This window comes from Fulmarus glacialis, unplaced genomic scaffold (assembly GCF_000690835.1).
Source record: "Fulmarus glacialis isolate BGI_N327 unplaced genomic scaffold, ASM69083v1 scaffold2483, whole genome shotgun sequence".
NCBI lineage: Eukaryota > Metazoa > Chordata > Aves > Procellariiformes > Procellariidae > Fulmarus > Fulmarus glacialis.
Window position 1 is genome coordinate 18,965 of NW_009200844.1, and position 18,017 is coordinate 36,981.

The 18,017-nt window shown below is 40.0% G+C and overlaps 1 protein-coding gene across 1 annotated transcript in view; it reads right to left on the reverse strand.

The window, feature by feature from the left end:
• Positions 1–18,017, reverse strand: part of SENP7 (SUMO1/sentrin specific peptidase 7) — a 43,811-nt gene that overhangs the window by 766 nt on the left and 25,028 nt on the right. The window contains exons 12-22 of the mRNA XM_009573723.1: positions 17,270–17,443; positions 14,574–14,836; positions 13,391–13,524; positions 12,356–12,472; positions 10,684–10,803; positions 8,354–8,446; positions 7,289–7,500; positions 6,804–6,856; positions 6,432–6,469; positions 6,137–6,205; positions 3,771–3,921 (exon numbers count right to left, since the gene is read on the reverse strand). Coding sequence (XP_009572018.1) covers positions 3,771–3,921; positions 6,137–6,205; positions 6,432–6,469; positions 6,804–6,856; positions 7,289–7,500; positions 8,354–8,446; positions 10,684–10,803; positions 12,356–12,472; positions 13,391–13,524; positions 14,574–14,836; positions 17,270–17,443 — 1,424 coding nt within the window. The remainder of the gene's footprint in view (positions 1–3,770; positions 3,922–6,136; positions 6,206–6,431; positions 6,470–6,803; positions 6,857–7,288; positions 7,501–8,353; positions 8,447–10,683; positions 10,804–12,355; positions 12,473–13,390; positions 13,525–14,573; positions 14,837–17,269; positions 17,444–18,017) is intronic.

Sequence of the window (18,017 nt, forward strand, 5' to 3'; positions counted from 1 at the left end):
TTTGCAGTGCTTATATTCCACCTTTTCCTTCCTTTGAACAGAGGAGTATATGATAAATTGAAAAAGCAAAGCGAAAACACATCATGATTTGCAGAGCCCTGGTATGTTTAGCACAAATTACAACCACCTTGTCCTGGCCTTGCTTCTGCAAGCAGAACATGACCCCACTGTTAGAGAACAGGCAGTTCAAAAGCACTGGTAAAGAATTTCATTTTCCACTTACACAAGAGCTCAACTCTTCTATCACAGAATCACAGAATGGCTGAGGATTGAAGGAACCAGAGGTCATCTGGTCCAAGCCCCCTGCTCAAGCAGGGCCATATCTCCAAGCTGCCAGGACCATGTCCAGACAGCTTCTGAATATCTCCAAGGAGGGACACTCCACAACCTCTGTGGGCAACCTGTACCAGCACTTGGTCACACTCACAGTAAAAAAAAGCATTTCCTTATGTTCAGAGAGAACCTCCTGTGTTTCAGTTTGCATTCATTGCCTCTTGTCTTGTCACTGGGCACCACTGAAAAGAGAGGGCTCTGTCCATTTTGCACCCTCCCTTCAGATATTTGAACACATTTATAGGATCCCCCCTGAGACTTCTCTGAGAGTCCCAGCTCTCTCAACCTTTCCTCACAGGAGAGATGCTCCAGTACCTTAACCATCTTTGTGACCCTTTGCTGGACTTGTTCCAATAGCACCATCTCTCTCATGTACTTGGGAGACCAGAACTGGACACAGGACTGAGGAGAGGGGAAGGATCACCTCCCTCGAACTGCTGGCAACATTCCTCCTAACATAGACCAGGATACTGCTGTCCTTCTTCGCTGCAAAGACACGCTGCTCGCACATGTTCAACTTGGTGTCCACCAAGACCCTGAGGTCCTTTTCAGCAAAGTTTCTTTCGAGCTGGGTGACCCCCAGCATATATTGGTGCCTGAGGTTGTTACTCCCTGAGCGCAGGACTCTACACTTCTTGTTTAACTTCATGATGTTCCTGTCAGCACATTCTCCACGTCTCGAGGTCCCTCTGGATGGCAGCACGACCCTCTGGTGTTATCAGCCACTCCTCAGAGTTTTGTGTCATCTGTGAAGTTGCTCAGGGTGCACTCTGTCCCAACATCCAGATCATTAATGAAGATGTTAAACAGGACTGGACCCAATATTGACTCCTGGGGCACACTGCTAGTTACTGGCCTCCAACTAGACTGCCTGCCACTGATCACCACTCTCGGGACCCACCCAGTCTGCCAGTTTTCAATCCAACTCACTGGCTGCTCGTCCAGCCCATACTCCATCAGCTTCTCTATGAGGATCTTACGGGAGACAGTGTCAAAGGCCTCGCTGAAGTCCAGGTAGGCAATATCCACTGCTCTCCCCTCATCTACCAAGCCAGTCATTTCATCATAGAAGGTTATCAGGTTGGTCAAGCATGACTCCCCCCTGTCTCTGCGAATCCATGCTGACTACTCTCAATCCCCTTCTGTCCTTCACAGGTCTGGAAACGGTTTCCAGGATTAGTTGCTCCATCACGCCCCCAGGGATCTGACCAGCCTGTCACTCCCCAGGTCCTCCTTCCTGCCTTTTTTGAAGATAGGAGCGACATTTGCTTTCCTCCAGTCCCTCTCCCGACTGCCACGACTGTTCAAAGATTATCAAGAGTGGTCTCACAACGATATCAGCCAGCTCCCTCAGCACTCATGGGAGCATCCCACTAGGGCCCACAGACTTACGAATGTCCATTTAAGTATTCCTTATCCTGATCCTCTTCCACCAGGGGTATGTCTTCCTTGCTCCAGTCTTTTCCCCAGTCTCTAGGGACTGGGATTGCTGAAAGCCAGTCTTGCTAGTAAAGAGTGAGATGAAGAAGGCATTCAGAAGCTCAGCCTTTTCCATGTCCTGTGTCACCAGCGCCTCTGCCCCATTCAGCAGTCAGTCCACATCTTCCCTACTCTTCCTTTTGCTGCTTATATAATTACAGAAGCCCTTCTTGTTGCCTTTGACATCCCTCACCAGATTAAACTCCAGTTGGATTTGGCTTTCCAAATTACATCTCTGCATGCTTGGACAGTATCGCTATATTCCTCCCAGGTTACTTGTCCCTGCTTCTGTCTTCTGTATACTTCCTCTTCATGTTTTGCCAGGAGCTGCTCCTCCATCCATGCAGGCCTCCTGGCATCTTTGCTTGACTTCCTGCTTGTTTGGATGAATTGTTCTTTAGCTTGGAGGTGATGTTCCTTGAATACCAACCAGTCTTCCTGGACCCCTCTTCCTTTCAGGGCCTTATCCCATGGAACTCTTCCAAGCAGTTCCCTGAAGAGGCCAAAGTCCAGGCTTGTGATCTTGCTTTTTGCCCTGTTCCTTCCTCTCATGATCCTGAACTCCACCATCTTATGGTCACTGCAGCCAAGGCTGCCTTTGACCTTTACATCCCCAACCAGACCTTCCTTGCTTGTGAGTATGCAGTCCAGCAGAGCACCTCTCCTCATTGGCTCCTCTATCACTTAGGGTCAGGAAACTGTCATCAATGCTCTCCAGGAACCTCCTGGATTGCTTATGTCCTTCTGTGTTGTCCCGCCAGCAGATGTCAGGGTGGTTAAAGTCCCCCACAGGGACCAGGGCCTGCGAATGTGAGGTTGATTCTAGCTGTCTGTAGAAGACCTCATCCACTTGTTCTTCCTGATCAGGTGGCCTACAGCAGATGCCCACTACTATGTCACCCATATTAGTCTGCTCTTTAATCACTACCCATAAGCTCTCAGTTGGCTCCTCATCCAACCCTAGGCAGAGCTCCATGCATTCCAGCTGTTCTCTCACATAAAGGGCAACTCTACCTCCTCATCTTCCCAGCCTGTCCTTCCTAACGAGACTGTATCCATCCATCACAGCACTCCAGTCACGTAAGCTATCCCACCACCATCTGTCCCTGTGATCTCAACATGATCATAGCCCTGCAACTGCACACAGATGTCTAATTCCTGACATTTATTCCCCACGCTGTGTGCATTAGTGTACAGGCGCTTTGGAATGGCAATCTGTTCTACTACAAGAAAAATCTGTCCACTGGCCAAGGCCCCACACAAGGCTTTCCAGGCACAAAAAAAGCTTTCCATGCTTTCTCTCTCTCTCAGAGAGAACATGGACCACATGTATAAGCATTAAACAAGAAGAGCCATTCAAAGGACAGAGCAAGACGGCAGTGCACTGATCAGGGGGAGGAAGAGTTGGGGACACCCTAACAGACAGTGCCTGAAGCCCAGCATCTGCAGATACTAAAAAAAATGCGCTGAACAGGAAAGAGAGGCTCCCTTAGCTCTGCGCATTCGCTTTTAAGGATTCCCCGCTCCCTTTCTCCACAGAAGCTGCTGCCTGCAGAGCCACTCAAAGGACAATGCACAAGCTGACCAAAGTTTTAGAGGCTACAAGAAGAGATGCACAGAAAAGATGCCTTTGCAACATCTGTAGGCCAGAAATGTGTAAACTGACTCCAAATACACCCAAATAGTTAGGGATATTGAATGTGTCAATGTAAAAGCAACATTAAACTACAAGGTAAGAAATGTTTGCCAACAAACACAGATGAGAAACTAACTGTGCTCCAGATACAGAGATCCCTGCCACTTCTTGAAGAATGGGTTTTATCTCCTCTTCCTCAAATGGCTTTGACACTTCTGAGGCTGAGCATCACAGGCTTTTCTGCCTGGCTATTTCCCTCAGAAATAGTTTTTTTGGGTTTAAGGTGATTTTGGGGAAAGGGGAAGGTAGTTTCCATTTGTACCTGGAAGAAGCTTTCCACATATTGCAACAAATAGACCCCACAATCACTGCTGTTATCTTGTTTAGGCACTCTGGGACACAGGTCAATCATAGTTGATTTATTGAATTCTCGATGTGTTTTTCGTTTAGCTTCCCATTCCACTTCAAGGTACCTACAAAAGAAAGCAAACAATTAAATACTTGAGAAATAACTCCCAAGCTCAACGCATTTTGGGATACTACTCAATATCGTTCTGGAGCTGGCCAAAAAGCTAAAATAGCTTTAACCAATTTCTTTCACAGAATCTGTCAAAGAAATCATATAAGGAACAACACAATTTCCACTATGCAATATTCTACCACACTCAGAGGCATCTCTACCACATAACATGCAATATACAAAACAGAAAGACGCATGACGTTATTTAAAAACAAAATTATTTGTGCCGAGTTTCTTCAAGCTATTAGGATACCAGGACATTTTTAAACCTTAACTAAAGGAAGAACTCAAGTAATCTTTCCTGGCTATCACACAGATTTTTCCTGGGTTTATCCTAAGAGGCCAGCAGTGGTTTTCTAACCTAAGCAAATCATTAAAAAAACCTTAGAATTCACCTTACAAACAACTTCAGTCACAATTGCACCAACATAACCCTTGCAACCTACTACTGTACGAGGTATATAAAGACTTGTTAAAAACCTTAAGGGATTACTTCTTTAATGATTATGACTTGTTATTATTGATTACATTAATGATTATGATTTGTTATCAGGCTTTTCTATTGTTCTTCTGCTTCAGTAGCAACTCACTGACCCCACATTCTGGGCTGGACACTGATTTTGAAGATGGGATTGAAAGCATAAGGGTCTGATTTTCAAAGGCAACAGTTACCTACACTTTTCTGCTGACTTTAGTCATTGTTGCAAAAGCTCAGGGCTTGTGAAAATCTGACTTTAGGGAATAAAAAATATATACATTAAGTCAGACCTTGTGTTTGATTTCTAAAAGCCTCAAACCCTTTCAACTCTGAGAATAAAAATACATATAAACCACCCAAAACACTTTTGGGGAAAATGGCAACTGTGAAAAGAAGGCAAACATGAAACAATTCAAAGATGAAGACAGTTCAGTGAAGCACATTCCCTAGAAACTGCAAGAACCTGTGACTGTAGACTTTAAAATTAATTTGTTTGAGCCTGACCACTGCCCAAAATACAACAAAAATCAACTCAAGGAAAGAAGAGGTCACAGAACCCCTGCATCAGTTTCCTTAAACTTCTGCTTTCAGGGTGTAACCGCAAATTAAAGGAATAAGAGGTCTGCTGCCCAAACTTCCCTGATCTCACAACTCCATAAATCACCTCTTTGTTTTCTGACTTTTCATGACATCTCTCTGAACTCCAGGAAACCACCCTCTCTGAATTTCAGAGTAGCTCAAAGCGTAGAGCACTAAGTTAATACATCCCGCAGAGATTAAAGGAGGAAAAAAAAAAAAATTGCTATTTCATTCTTCCTCCCAAAACACACATGGTGAGGAGGCCTCTCTATCTAGGGAAAAGAGGGTTTCACAAAAATTTCTGATTGTCATCTAACACTCACATAGTATTTTGAAGAATTTACTTTTACAAGGAGGAGGTACTATTTGGTTTACAGATTTTTGTTCCTTTCAGTGAACTGGATACAACAGAGAACAAAAAGAACAATTCTGTTTAGCTTCAAATATTTAATATTAGCAACTTCTTAAAAAGTTGTTGATAGATGTTAAAGTCATTACGAGCATGTAAAAGTACTGAAAGTTTGAAGACGTTCTTCCAATACTTACATACTTATCACATAAAAGACTGAATATATTTTTACTCTCACTTTTCAAAACAAATAATACCATTCCGATATAACTATACTGACACATCAAGCTTTTAGGCAGCTTCAGTCTAGTTTCTACTTTTCTGCACATAGATAGAAGTTGATTTAACACTATAATTCTGTAAGCTCCATCAAAAAAATGAAGATCAGCCCTTTGGAAAATTAATCATTTAAATTTCGAAGTATTCATTTTAAAGAATCTGTTTTTCTACCCTTAAAAACACCCTCCATTACTGAAATGGAGGGGATTAAAAAAAACCCCAACCCCTCTCTACTTCTAATATTTTTTTTTCCAATTTTAAAAAGACTATTCACTTCACAATTTTTGCATTGTATCTGGGCTGCAGAACAAAGACAGGCTTTTCACACAAGCCTCTGTATTGCTCTTACAATCTTCTTTGTTATGGCTCTTTATGTATTTTCCTTTAGCATTAGAAATGTACACCTTTATAGAGAAGAGTATTTTGAAAATGGAAATATGACCAGCAGCATCTTTCTAATAAATAGAAACTGTAGTTACTTACTCTCTCAAAACCTGAAGTGTTTTCTGCACAGAACCAGCTTTCAAAGAATCTAAGATGAGTATACAAGGCCTGCACAGAACAAAACCAAACAAACAAATCATTGTAGTCTTTCATTACCAACACTACTGAAGCAAATATTTTGTCTGCATACAGCTTAAGAGCATCAATATCTGAACAAACACGGAAAAAATGGACAAGTTCCTACAGCTGTGACTTTATGACAAATAACTGAATGACTGCAGAATTTCTTAATATAATTTAATGATACAATATTAGTATGAAAACACAAACGTACCTTTTACAAATCTGCCTTTTGGAATTACCTAGGGAGATCTGGGAGAAGAAAAAATAAAAATACTTAAAAAAACTACAACAATTATAAACCTAAATGTCTTCATAGATTTAAAGGTAAAGCCGAAGAGGCTCCCATTTCAGAAAGGGAGAAACGGATAAATAATTTTAAAAACACACAAAAGCATAGCATAGGCAACATAGGTAGGCAAAGGAGGACTTTAGGCTAATTCAAAGTGCCTTGCACATGCTGCAGGCCACACAAGTATCAACAGCTGCTGCAAAAAAAGATGATGCAAAATCACTTGGTCAAGTCTCGGAGCCTTCAGAAACACAGTAATACATGTTTCCTCTGTCAGTACAAAAAGGCACTTACTTTAGAAATACCTGAATCCAGGACTGAAGCAGAAGCAGCAATTTCATTGCCACCTAGTACAAAAGACAAATTAAAAAGTCTTAAGAAAATATTTCCTAACTGAAATATTTTCATTTTCAAATTCATGATTATTAGTATTCAAAATACGATACTAAAGTATAAAATAATTTTGCTTCCCTTCTGAATGTTCAAATAGCAGAGTTACTGAGGGCCTGCCTTCCTGATAAAATTCTTACTGAAATCTAAGAACTTTCCACTCATAGTGGGATCTGAGCCACTGATTTTACATGTCCCTTCCAGTATTTTCCAGAGTTGCGGATAACAAGAATGCAGTGCAGTCCTTGCTATGCATGGTAATACAAAAACATATTACATCAATCTTGGTGTGAAAGATACTTTTTAAGACATCATATCTCTCCTTTAAGGATTAAGAACACTTTTAGAACTGTGTATGGCTTGATGTAATTTTTTTCTAGATTACCTACCTTTTGAGAATAAACATCTGTTAGCATCCATTTCTTCTTCATCCTTGCAGTTACCAGGAAAGGCCAACACTGAACCAGTTCTAGTGTTCTCACTCTCTGACTGAAGTGGAGACTGTTGAGGCTGGTGATATAATGAATTCTGATGGGGACACTCCTCATACACATCTTCTTCTAACCAAGGAAAACAGATAACTGCAATGTACCAATGAGACCTGCCCAGCAGTGGGGAGAGGGGGGGAAAAAACGTCAAAACTGTGTAACATTTGGTTCTGAAAAGGATAGGAAAAGTTTTTATAACATCGAGAGCTCATGGACAACTGTTCTGTGACACACAACCATTGCTGCCATGTTCCTTCATGGCATTTCATACTAATCCTCTCACTCATTTTTTTACTTCACATTGTGGCATAACAGCAAAAATAAGTATCAATTCCTTTAAAAAAAACCCAACAAACCCACCACAGCAATTTATCAGTGTCTCACCACCCATCCCACACTGTAAAAAAAACAAAAAAAAAGTAATAAAATAATAAATAATCTGTGATGGTGATCCCAGTTTTGAATATAGCTGAGGGTATGGCATGCCTCTAGCCTTATCTCTTTCTGCAGCTGTTTTGCATATGTAACACTCAATAACTATTCAGTTTTACTGGAGTTTCCATGTGCAGGTCAGTTATTCAACCAGGCCAAGTCACAGACCACGGAAGTACTACTCCTGATCCATTAACACTATGAGTTTCTGTGATTTCTTTATAGAAATATTGCTTAAGTGCACAGGAATGATCATAATGACACACAAATTATTTTGAAAAATACATACAAGAAATTTTCAATGAAACAAAAAAAAAAAAAAGAGATGTAAAGTTTACTGAAGACAACTAAATAAAAAGTTTAACTTTTGAAGAGACTTCAAAATTACTCATTTCACACCTGCTACTTCTTCAAAATCTAATGTGTTCATTTCCAATGATCCAAGCTTACAGTCATAAATTTTTCTGTTACCACAACATTCAAATATTTAAATCTTTAAATATCAGAAAAAGTGTCTAAAACACATAGACTTACTCCTCATTCACAGGCACAAAGATATAATCTTTACTGAAGATGTTTATATGACGAGTCCACGTTCTTACTCTTCTGTGTCTTCTCTGTGCTGCTCTGCAGAAACCAAATGACAATTGTTGTTTGGATTTGTTCTTTTTAGTTAAAGCAAGGTATAGGGATTAGTACTCCTACATCTTCCCAATACTCAATGAGTTTTTCATTTACTCTTGAAATTTCCCTGACAGAGAAAAAAATAAATCAGCACACCATTAAGCCCAAGTGACTAACAAGCCATTTCCGAACCATCTTAAACTCTTCTGGAAAAAATCATCCATAGATTTGAAAGGATTTCTTGCACTTATTTATTCAGTAATTATTATTTACTACACTAAATGCAAAAATCTCATCTAAACACCAGCCAGTGTAAAAACAGATCTGTAGAAATTTACAAACATCTATGACTTAAACTTCACAATACCACTTTCGAAGGCCTGTCTAAACAACCTTATCTTTTGAAGGAAAAAGCTAAATGCCTGGCATAAGGTCATGCAACACACCTGTAGCAAAGCCAGAACTGAAACAGATTCCCTCCAGTCCTGAACTTTAAATGCTGGAGCACATTTCATTTCCAGTCCTATAGACATAAAGCATGAGGACAGGATACTAGGAGAAAAAGAAAAATTTAAGAAGAAACTTAAATTTAGATTTTCAACTTTCTTAGTTTGCACAAGTTGAAATAGAAACCAACGGTTCATAGAACTTCGCTCCAGTATGATCTGAAAGCAAAATCCACTCCACTCAGGAGACATCCCTATTACCACTCTGATTCCATCCTGATCTGTGATCAAGAAACGTAACTTCAGTGTAGGAGGAACAGGAGAAAAGGAGTGAGGAATGGAAAAACAAGCTGCTGTGGGACTCTGCATAGGCCAGCATTAAGTGAAGACTTGCTGCAAACTTCCTCTACTACACGACTCTAGAAGCACTGGGTACTTAAAAGGGGAAGGCATGTTTGCAGCCTGGGAAAGCACCAATAGAAGGAGCTTTCTCAATCTATTGCCTAAGCAGTGTGAAGAAAAAGAAGCAAAGGGTCTGTAAGTTAAGTAATTACATCTGTTGAGATTAATTTCATTTACAACAGTACAGAGCCCAATTTTCCACTATCCATTTATCCAAAAAACACCACAGAAACAAACAAACAAAACCCAAACTACCTGGAAGTGCAGGTAAGTATTTAAGCCTAAACACAAACCTAGAATTTCCAAAGCTATCTCCTGATGCGGAGCAGCTACAGTCCTTGAAATATGGTGAATGAAGAGTGCCATTCTAGCTCCTCAAGAAGGTTATGGACAGTCCAGCCTTGTAAAAGGAATCAGGATCAAGGCACAACAGCATTCTTAACATGGATAATTTTGTCTCCACCTCAGAACATTCAGGGTCAGAAGACAATAAAATGATGGAAGACATTCTCTCAAGCACAGTTCCTTGAATTTTTGAGACATCTTTGAAAATATTACAGAAGTTGCATTTTTTTCCTTCTAACATAGCTTTCACCCAGCAGTGACTGTAACACAAACAAGATGGTGCATCTCTTTGTGCAGGTGGCCTTGTTTGCCAGTAGAATGAAAAACCTGGGGACTTTATGGATAACAGGAGAAAAATCACTTCAGAGAAACAGAAAAAAACTTTGATAAGCTGAATGATGAAAACAGAATGAAAGTTGCTGGCAGATCATCATTGTAAGTGAAGTGGCAGGGCAAGCTCCACTCTCAAACATCAGTGTTGAGAAGGAACGGAAAGTGTGCTAGGGATGGTCCTACCTTTATACAGTCTTAGCTGGAAACACAAAGTGATACACGGTTCCTGAGCTCTTAATGATACCAATTCCAGTGTGCTTAAGTGCTAAAAAACAAATGTGTAAACTTGGTGTGTAAGAAAATTTTCTTACTAAAAATTTGGACAATAATTTATTACCAATATGTAAAATGAAATATGTGGCAAATCTAAAAATATTTTTAGAAGTGCAATTTCTTAAAATGATGCATACCTTGCAAAACTCTGGAGTTTATAATAAAAAGATCAAAATACATAAATAATTGTCTGAAGTAAAGATTCAGATAAAGTTGGAGAAAGGTGGTAACATTTTCATTCATATTCAGTATGAATCACATGTAGATATTAATGAAAAACACCGGTATGCTTAAATTGTGAGTTACAACATTTAGCCACTAATCCTTTGGAGAACACTGATTACTGTTTTATGTGCTAATTAGGAGATGATCTGCAGAACTTCCAAGTGAAATCAACAGACAGCTTATTTCTGGTCATAATGGCATCTAAAATGAACTTACGAAACTTTGAGATCCCCCTCAGAGTTTTTTTCTGTCCTGGTCAGGCACTTATAGAAGAAACTGCTAAAAATGTGTGTACGATCAGCAAGATGTTTTGGTGCCTTCTCCAACAACAGGTATCTACCAAAGAAAAAAAGAAGGAAATTATTAAATTCCTTTTCTAGAAAGTACCACTACTGATAAAAAACAAGGACAATTATTTTAATGACTTATCATACTCAGGTTATGCTTACTATCAGTTGCCTTCACAGCCGCTAATCATGCCAAACTTTCCTCTCTACTCTATTTTCAATATGCACATGGGTGGACATCATCAGAGTATGTAACAGCCAAGTAACTACTAAGAATGCAGTTATTTTTTATCTCAGATTTGTGCTCCAGTATTAATGCTTCTGAATTTATTTTTAGAGTTAGGTTTCTTGCAGTGAAGACAGGCTTGAAATCCTAACCAAGTATAAACCTATGGAGTGTTATACTTCTGCATATACAAAAAGCATAGAACAGTTCAGTACTATAAATTGTCCATTTTACTTCTACAGGTTATGCATGTGAAAGTTAAGACAAATATTCTACAGGTACTCATTCTGAATGATTTTACTGTTGATCATTTTACTATAAACATCAGCTTAAGTGTTTATTCTGTCATCCTAGGAGGCCAAATCTCTCATAATTGCAGCCATCCTACACAAGGTGCCTCCAGCTTCACCTGATGACTTGGACAACACAGTCATACATGACACAGCTTACAACATAATGAAAACTGAGAATGTGGAAAGTCTAAAAAACTTAAAAAGCAGATGGGTTTCTGCAATGACTGCATTTAATTCCTTTATTCAAATCTTCCTTTTCTGGTGAGATGAAGCTACAGCTATTGAGAGGACCAAGCTGCATGATTTATTTCTAGTTTAGAGCAAAATACAGGTGGCTTTGCTGTAAAACCACATCAAAACACTCTGGTACACGCTTCCTTTCCCACTCCTCTAGATAGTGGGAAGTTTTAACTGGCTTCCTATTGCTCACAGTTACTGCAGCCATGCTGGATAACAAGAAAATGGAATTCTTGCAGACAACCTTCAAAAGAGCCAGAATTCTGCTTAGGTTTAAGTCAGCACAGGGAAAATAAACCTCAGCTTTAGTGAATGGTGGTCCACAATGCTGGTTCTGGAAAACTTGCTTTCACAAGCAACTTTAGCAGGAAGGCATGAAGCAGGCAAGCCAAGCACAACTTCCTCAAGAAGTATTAGCTGTGTTCCTTTCTGCAGGAGCTGTGCATCAGAAGAATTCCTGAACTCTTGCACAGAATAGCAGAGGATGCTCCACTTCATGCAAACTTAGTAAATAAACTACCTGGTACAGACCCTCTACTTTGTTCAACTACCTGATTAAAACTGCTCAGCACTTTCTGTTCCGTGAGGTCGCCAAGAGGCTTTTTTCCCCCAGCTATTCTGCCTGGATTACATCACAGCCCTTCAGAGGGACAAGAAGAATGAAACTGAAACAAATTAAACTGCTGAGAATACATAAAAGCTTTAAAAAAAGCCCAACTTACAAATTCATCATACTGTTACTTCTAAAATTGCTGCATCGTATTTAGTGACCAACATTTACAGTAACATTCAAGTCCAGATCAGGTCCCAGAAAGAGGGGTACAAATAAAGCTGTGATTACTTACTTAAGATAGAAATCAATGATGACATCATTGAGAAACTCTCCATATTCTAAGCACTCTAGGTCTTCTCTTGTGACTCCCAGTCCTCCTTTTGCAGGTGGGGGTGGATAAACAATTAAACTAGAAAACACAAATCACGTTGTAATAGTGACAAACTGTGTTTTACATGACATTCTTCTTAGTATGGCTGTTCCACATGTAGAAGATTTTCTAGAAAACCTGTTAAAAGTGGTATTTCTCAAAACTGTTGACTAACTCAAAAGTCCTTTACCATTTCTTCCTGCAATAGTTAAGTGTTACAAAAGAAATGTGCACCCCACTGCACACTGAAATTTTGAGAAAACTTTTCAAAAGTAGATTATTTTTTACTTTCATCTTGTTTTTCTATTTTTGACAAAAGTAATTGACGAATGGCTGTATAAAATGGGAAGAAATACTAGGGGACATATTCTCAAATGGTATGAATGAACAGTGATTTTCTATTCATTAAGACTCCAATAAGGACTCCTACATTTCCAAGCAGGAAACTTGGGTTTACGCACCATGCAGCATATGTACTGTAAGTGGTTTGAAACTGCCCAAGTTACTTCTAATGTTTGTATGTAAAATGTATTTTAAAAGCTCTAGATTAACGACCGTATTGCTTAACTCGAACCATGAACTGAGCATTTTTGCCATTCAGAAACAAAACCAACTGCTATACTGTCAGTAAAAACAGTGATGGCAAAAGGCAAGAGTTCTTAAGAGCAATTTACTTCACTAATGTTTGCCGTACCAGAAGTATGAGGACTAACAGGCTAGTGCACATAGAACTGAGGCATGTTAGCACTCTCATAGTATCTCGCTGCATTACACATTTGTCTGTTAACTATTACGATGGAAACAGGAATAACTACATTCATACTTGGTGATATTTTAGATTTCTAGAGCATCTTTCACACAACACTTTCAAATCAACTAGAGAATGCTTTTACTCCAGCAATTTGTTTATTCCATTTGTTTTATTTTCACCTTCTCATTTATATGAAATATACTTACTTCTTAACTACTCCTGTTTCTCTTACTTCTTTCCATTCTTCATTCAGTGCCGAGGACAGAGAGATAGAATAACAACCACTATTCTGCTTACTTGCAAGGGCGTAACTGGGCCTGGCCACTTTTGGTTTTGATTCCTACCAGAAAAAATCCAAACAATAATAATAGTAAAAAGCATTGCACAGCTTGATATGTAAAACAGAACACACAAAAACCAAGCCTGAAGCCCACAGGAGTACCCTGCACCACTGAAAAGGAATCTTGCTGGAGAGCAGAAGTGTAAACATCAGTATTTAGGCAAATGTTCCACTGCTCAGACAATAAAAAAAGTTATGTCCCTTTCAAAATTATGACAGGTCTTCATCTGTTCATAACCTCTCTCTAAAACTCTTTAAGCATTATTCAGCCAACAGATGCAGAATTGGTTTTGGAGAAGAAACAGGACCTGAGAGGATGGAGACAAGCATCAGACTGTCTTACTTGGAGCTGTGTATGCTTGGAAGGTTTGAAAATCTAGTTCTTAACAACTTGCCTAAAAATTATACAGATCTGAACTGGCTGGCTCAATTTTAAGTTCCCAGTTTCATAGCCAGATTGATCTGTTGTCTCTGTGCTTTTCACTGATGGGGAGAAACACAGGTAATTTCTGAAGTGACAATGATCTGGCGTTGGGTTGAGACATTTACTCCTCAGAGGGAGGTGTATTAACACATTAACTTGCACAGCCCCATCTCCTCAGCAGCCTTAGGAATCATTCAGCATTTCAAGCTGTGGAGCCCCCACAAGAATGTCTAGAGGTGTTTGGAACGAGCAAGATATACAGCTCCTCCTGTGCTGCACCCCTTCACTTCCAGCTCAACTGAAAAATGGCTCCATCACTCATTACTTGATTAACTCCCAACTTGCTGCCCTGGAGACACCACAAGGGCAGGAGATCCCTGTGGTTCTAGGCATACGCAACCATGAGTCAACCTAAAGCTTAGTATTTGCCACTTACTGATGAGGTCTATCTAGTTTACTGCAAATCTTGTCCCATTGTTAGCAAGAAATAACAAACATGACTGGTTTTTTTTTTTTGAGTATGGATTAGGAAAGAATTTATTTTCTGCAACTGCTGATCTAAAATTTACTCGAATATGTGAATGCCAACAGGTGGTGATGAATCAAGCAATAGCTACTCGCTAACCTGAACTGCAGGCTCATAAGCATCTGACGTATTCTCTTTTGGCATACATTGCTTTAGTAGATCTTTACTGTTACTCATAAAAGAGCTCTCTTCAGGAGAAAGGTCCTTAAACAAGGGTAATGCTTGCTTCAAAGACAAAAAGTCAGGGAGATCTGGTGCTCTGTTCTTCTTGCTCACATCTCTAATCAATTCAGTCAGTCTGTCTTCTTCCCATTCTGTAAGTGGTTGGGACACTTCAAGAAATACAAATTCACTAGCTTTGGCTGGAAAAAGGAGAGAATGGATAGTATTAACTATAAGGTTATGTGACAAAAACTTGTCTGCACACCCACAAAGGAGCATAGAGAGACAATGGCAGGAGGGGGAGCCCAATACCCTCCCAGGTTCATCACAGGGGCCATCAGCCCACTAAAGGCCCACCTCCACAAGCCCAGAGAAGCACAGGGGCACAATGGCCAGTAGGAATCCGAATTAAGGACTGAGAGGAAGGGACGCCTGGTCTGGGCCTTTCCCAGGGCTCTCCCAGGAGACCCTCAGCCCCAGGGTCCAGACCTGCAACCCATCAAGATGAGTCAATGCCAGAGCACCTTTTGGCCTGAGTGGGAGTTGCTGCTGAGGTGTACGGCACACATGATGGGATGCAGGAGAAGAGCATTTTGGGATTGCACAGGAGTTATTATGGGATGTTTCAGGGAAGAAGGCAGGCAAAGGGAGGCATTTAGGTGATTTGGGGAGGAACAAGTGTGGGAAAATAGAGGGCTAAGGGCATAAAAAGGACCAGTTGCATCTAAATATTTTGCTGGTCAGTACGTTTGTCTGGATCAGCGCAGTCTGTCCTGTCTTCTTATTAAATTCCTTTCTAACTCTCTCCTGGGTGAGGGACTGTATTCGATGTGTGTGTACAGGGGTCTGAGTGCAGCAACTGGAGTGAGCGCATGTGCAAATGCGCACGTGATTGATAGCAAAGATCAAGCCAAACTAGGTGAATAGGTGAAGTGCCCTGGGAGCCAGGGGGTGAGCAGGTCCCTAAGGGACAGCTCTGGCTGTGAGACTGCCTATGTATCTCTAAGGACGAGAGCACTGGGGGTCAGCTACTGGGACCAGGGGAGTCCTGGCCAGCTGTGTGCCTGCGTGCCCATGACGGTCTATATCAGCAACTAGCAGCAGCCACGGTGGCTTGTATGTCCAGGTGCCAGCAACCGGGGAGACTGGGACCCAGGGCCAGCAACTGGGCAGACTGAGTGTCTGAGCCCAGCTGACAGAGGGATCCACCTTGTACGTATTTGTGTGTATATATATATACATACATATATATACACACACGCATATATACACACGTATGTATTTTCTCACTAGTGGGCCTCCATCCTGCTCAGCCAGAGAGGGGAGCAGGATGAGGCTGTTGGTGCTGCCTGTGCTTGTATGAGTGCTGTGTGTCTGCATTATCTGTGTGGCCACCTATGCACATATGTGGTGTATGTGTGTGCTCTGTGTGCTCCACCTATTGGGACTACATCTTCAGTCTTGCTACTGGTTGGACCTGGGGACATGGAGCTGCAGCAGCCTCACCCCTCTCGGTCTGTCAGATCCGGCATGATATATTTTCCTCTAAAATTAACACACTAAGAAGGCAAAGCAGAATCATAGCAACCATTTCCACAATCTGTAAAACCACCACTGATTTGTTTCAGGAAGTCTCTACATACATTTCAAAATATTTCTATTACTACATATTTAAAAGGCATAAAACATTCAAGCATAGAAATTTAATAACAACTCCTGAAGGTTTCTCCTACAACAAGACTGTAATCAAGCTAAATAAACCTCAGATTAAAAAGTGCCTCACAGCTTCATACTCAGATTCCACTCATTTCACTGGGAGCTGTGTCTATAGTAGCTACCAGTAACTTTGATAAACTTACATCACGTAAAGGTAACTCACTGCTAAAATTTCACTCAGTATCTCACTTCAAAATACTCGTGCTCCTTATGTAAAGTTAATATTACTTATAATTTTTCTTCATACAGGTGGTGATTGTACAGGGTAAACATACTGTTAAATTTCACACAGGCAACTCTGACATCATTTCGTTAGATGTCATTTTGCAATGATTTTGGTAATGTAAAAACCTTGTGTGACTGTGCCACTCTAAATATTTGAGCACAAGTTATATTCAGTTTTACAGAGCTTCACGCTAGAAAAACAAATAGAGCCAGTCCATAAGACCCTACAGACTAAATAGCCCATTCAGCCTTTAGAGGAAATTTTCTCCAGTAATAATGCAATGGCCAATGCAGTCTTGTCAAAGACAAACCAACCTTTATCTGCCAAACCTCTCGTCTAGCACATACATTACTCAAGAGTAAGGACACTTAAAATATCCCATTTATTTTAAAGGGAGAGATACTTTATACACAAGCCTAGTTTCAGAAGGCTTCCTCACACAGATTACAACTGAACTGTGTTACAAGGTCTTTTTATTAAGTAGCAGTGGTTTTGAATCACATTATTTTGGATTTTTTTCCCAAATACAAGTACAGTGAGGCATTTTAGAAAAGCAAAACTGACTGGCTTATCTTTAAAAAGCTAAAAAGGCTTTCCTCAGTATTCCAGAAGCACAACTGTAAAATAACCGCTTTATTGACATGCCATATATTAGACCTTTTCATTGTATTTAAGGAAAAAGATTACTCACATGGCTTGCTGATAACTAACTTTCCTAATTGGGTTTCAATCTTTTCTACATAATCCACAGACAACCAAAGGAAAATGATCGTTGTTGAAGAACAGCCACCATCACTTCTCCACAAGCCAAACCTTCTCAGATCCAGAGTATCCACTGTCAGCTTACTATTCTTATTAAGAGCCACTGTGGAAAACAGAATTTAAAATAACCGTATCTTTCACAGCCATGGGTAATTATAAAGTCATACATGTTATAGTAGTTACATACTAAGACATAAGTATGATCAGAGTGTATTAAAACAGTATTGTAGATTTTATTCCTGGCATTACATAAAATGCACTGAGAATTTAATACTTAAATCAGTTATATCAAACTATGTAAAACAAAGTTACCAATTTGTAACACCAAAAGCTAAACATCTAAATGCAGGATTCTTCATGAAAAAAAGTTGTATTTTTGCTCAGAATAACCATAGTTAATACCTACAAATATAGTAAAAAATACTGCAAATCATGAACCTCTATCTGCTTTTAGTCAATCCAATTCAGAACTGCTCACAAACCTTCTCCTACGAGATACAGAAACCATGGAAAATGGACTGAAAGCAGATCTAGTTATATTCCTCTTAGCTTTAGTCAACTCATACATTTTTCTTTAATAAACCCAAGGGTCTAAAACCCTAATCCGAAAAGATTCATGTTTCAGCTCAAAAACATGCATAGTCATATTTACTATAGTTCGACACTTAATATATGCA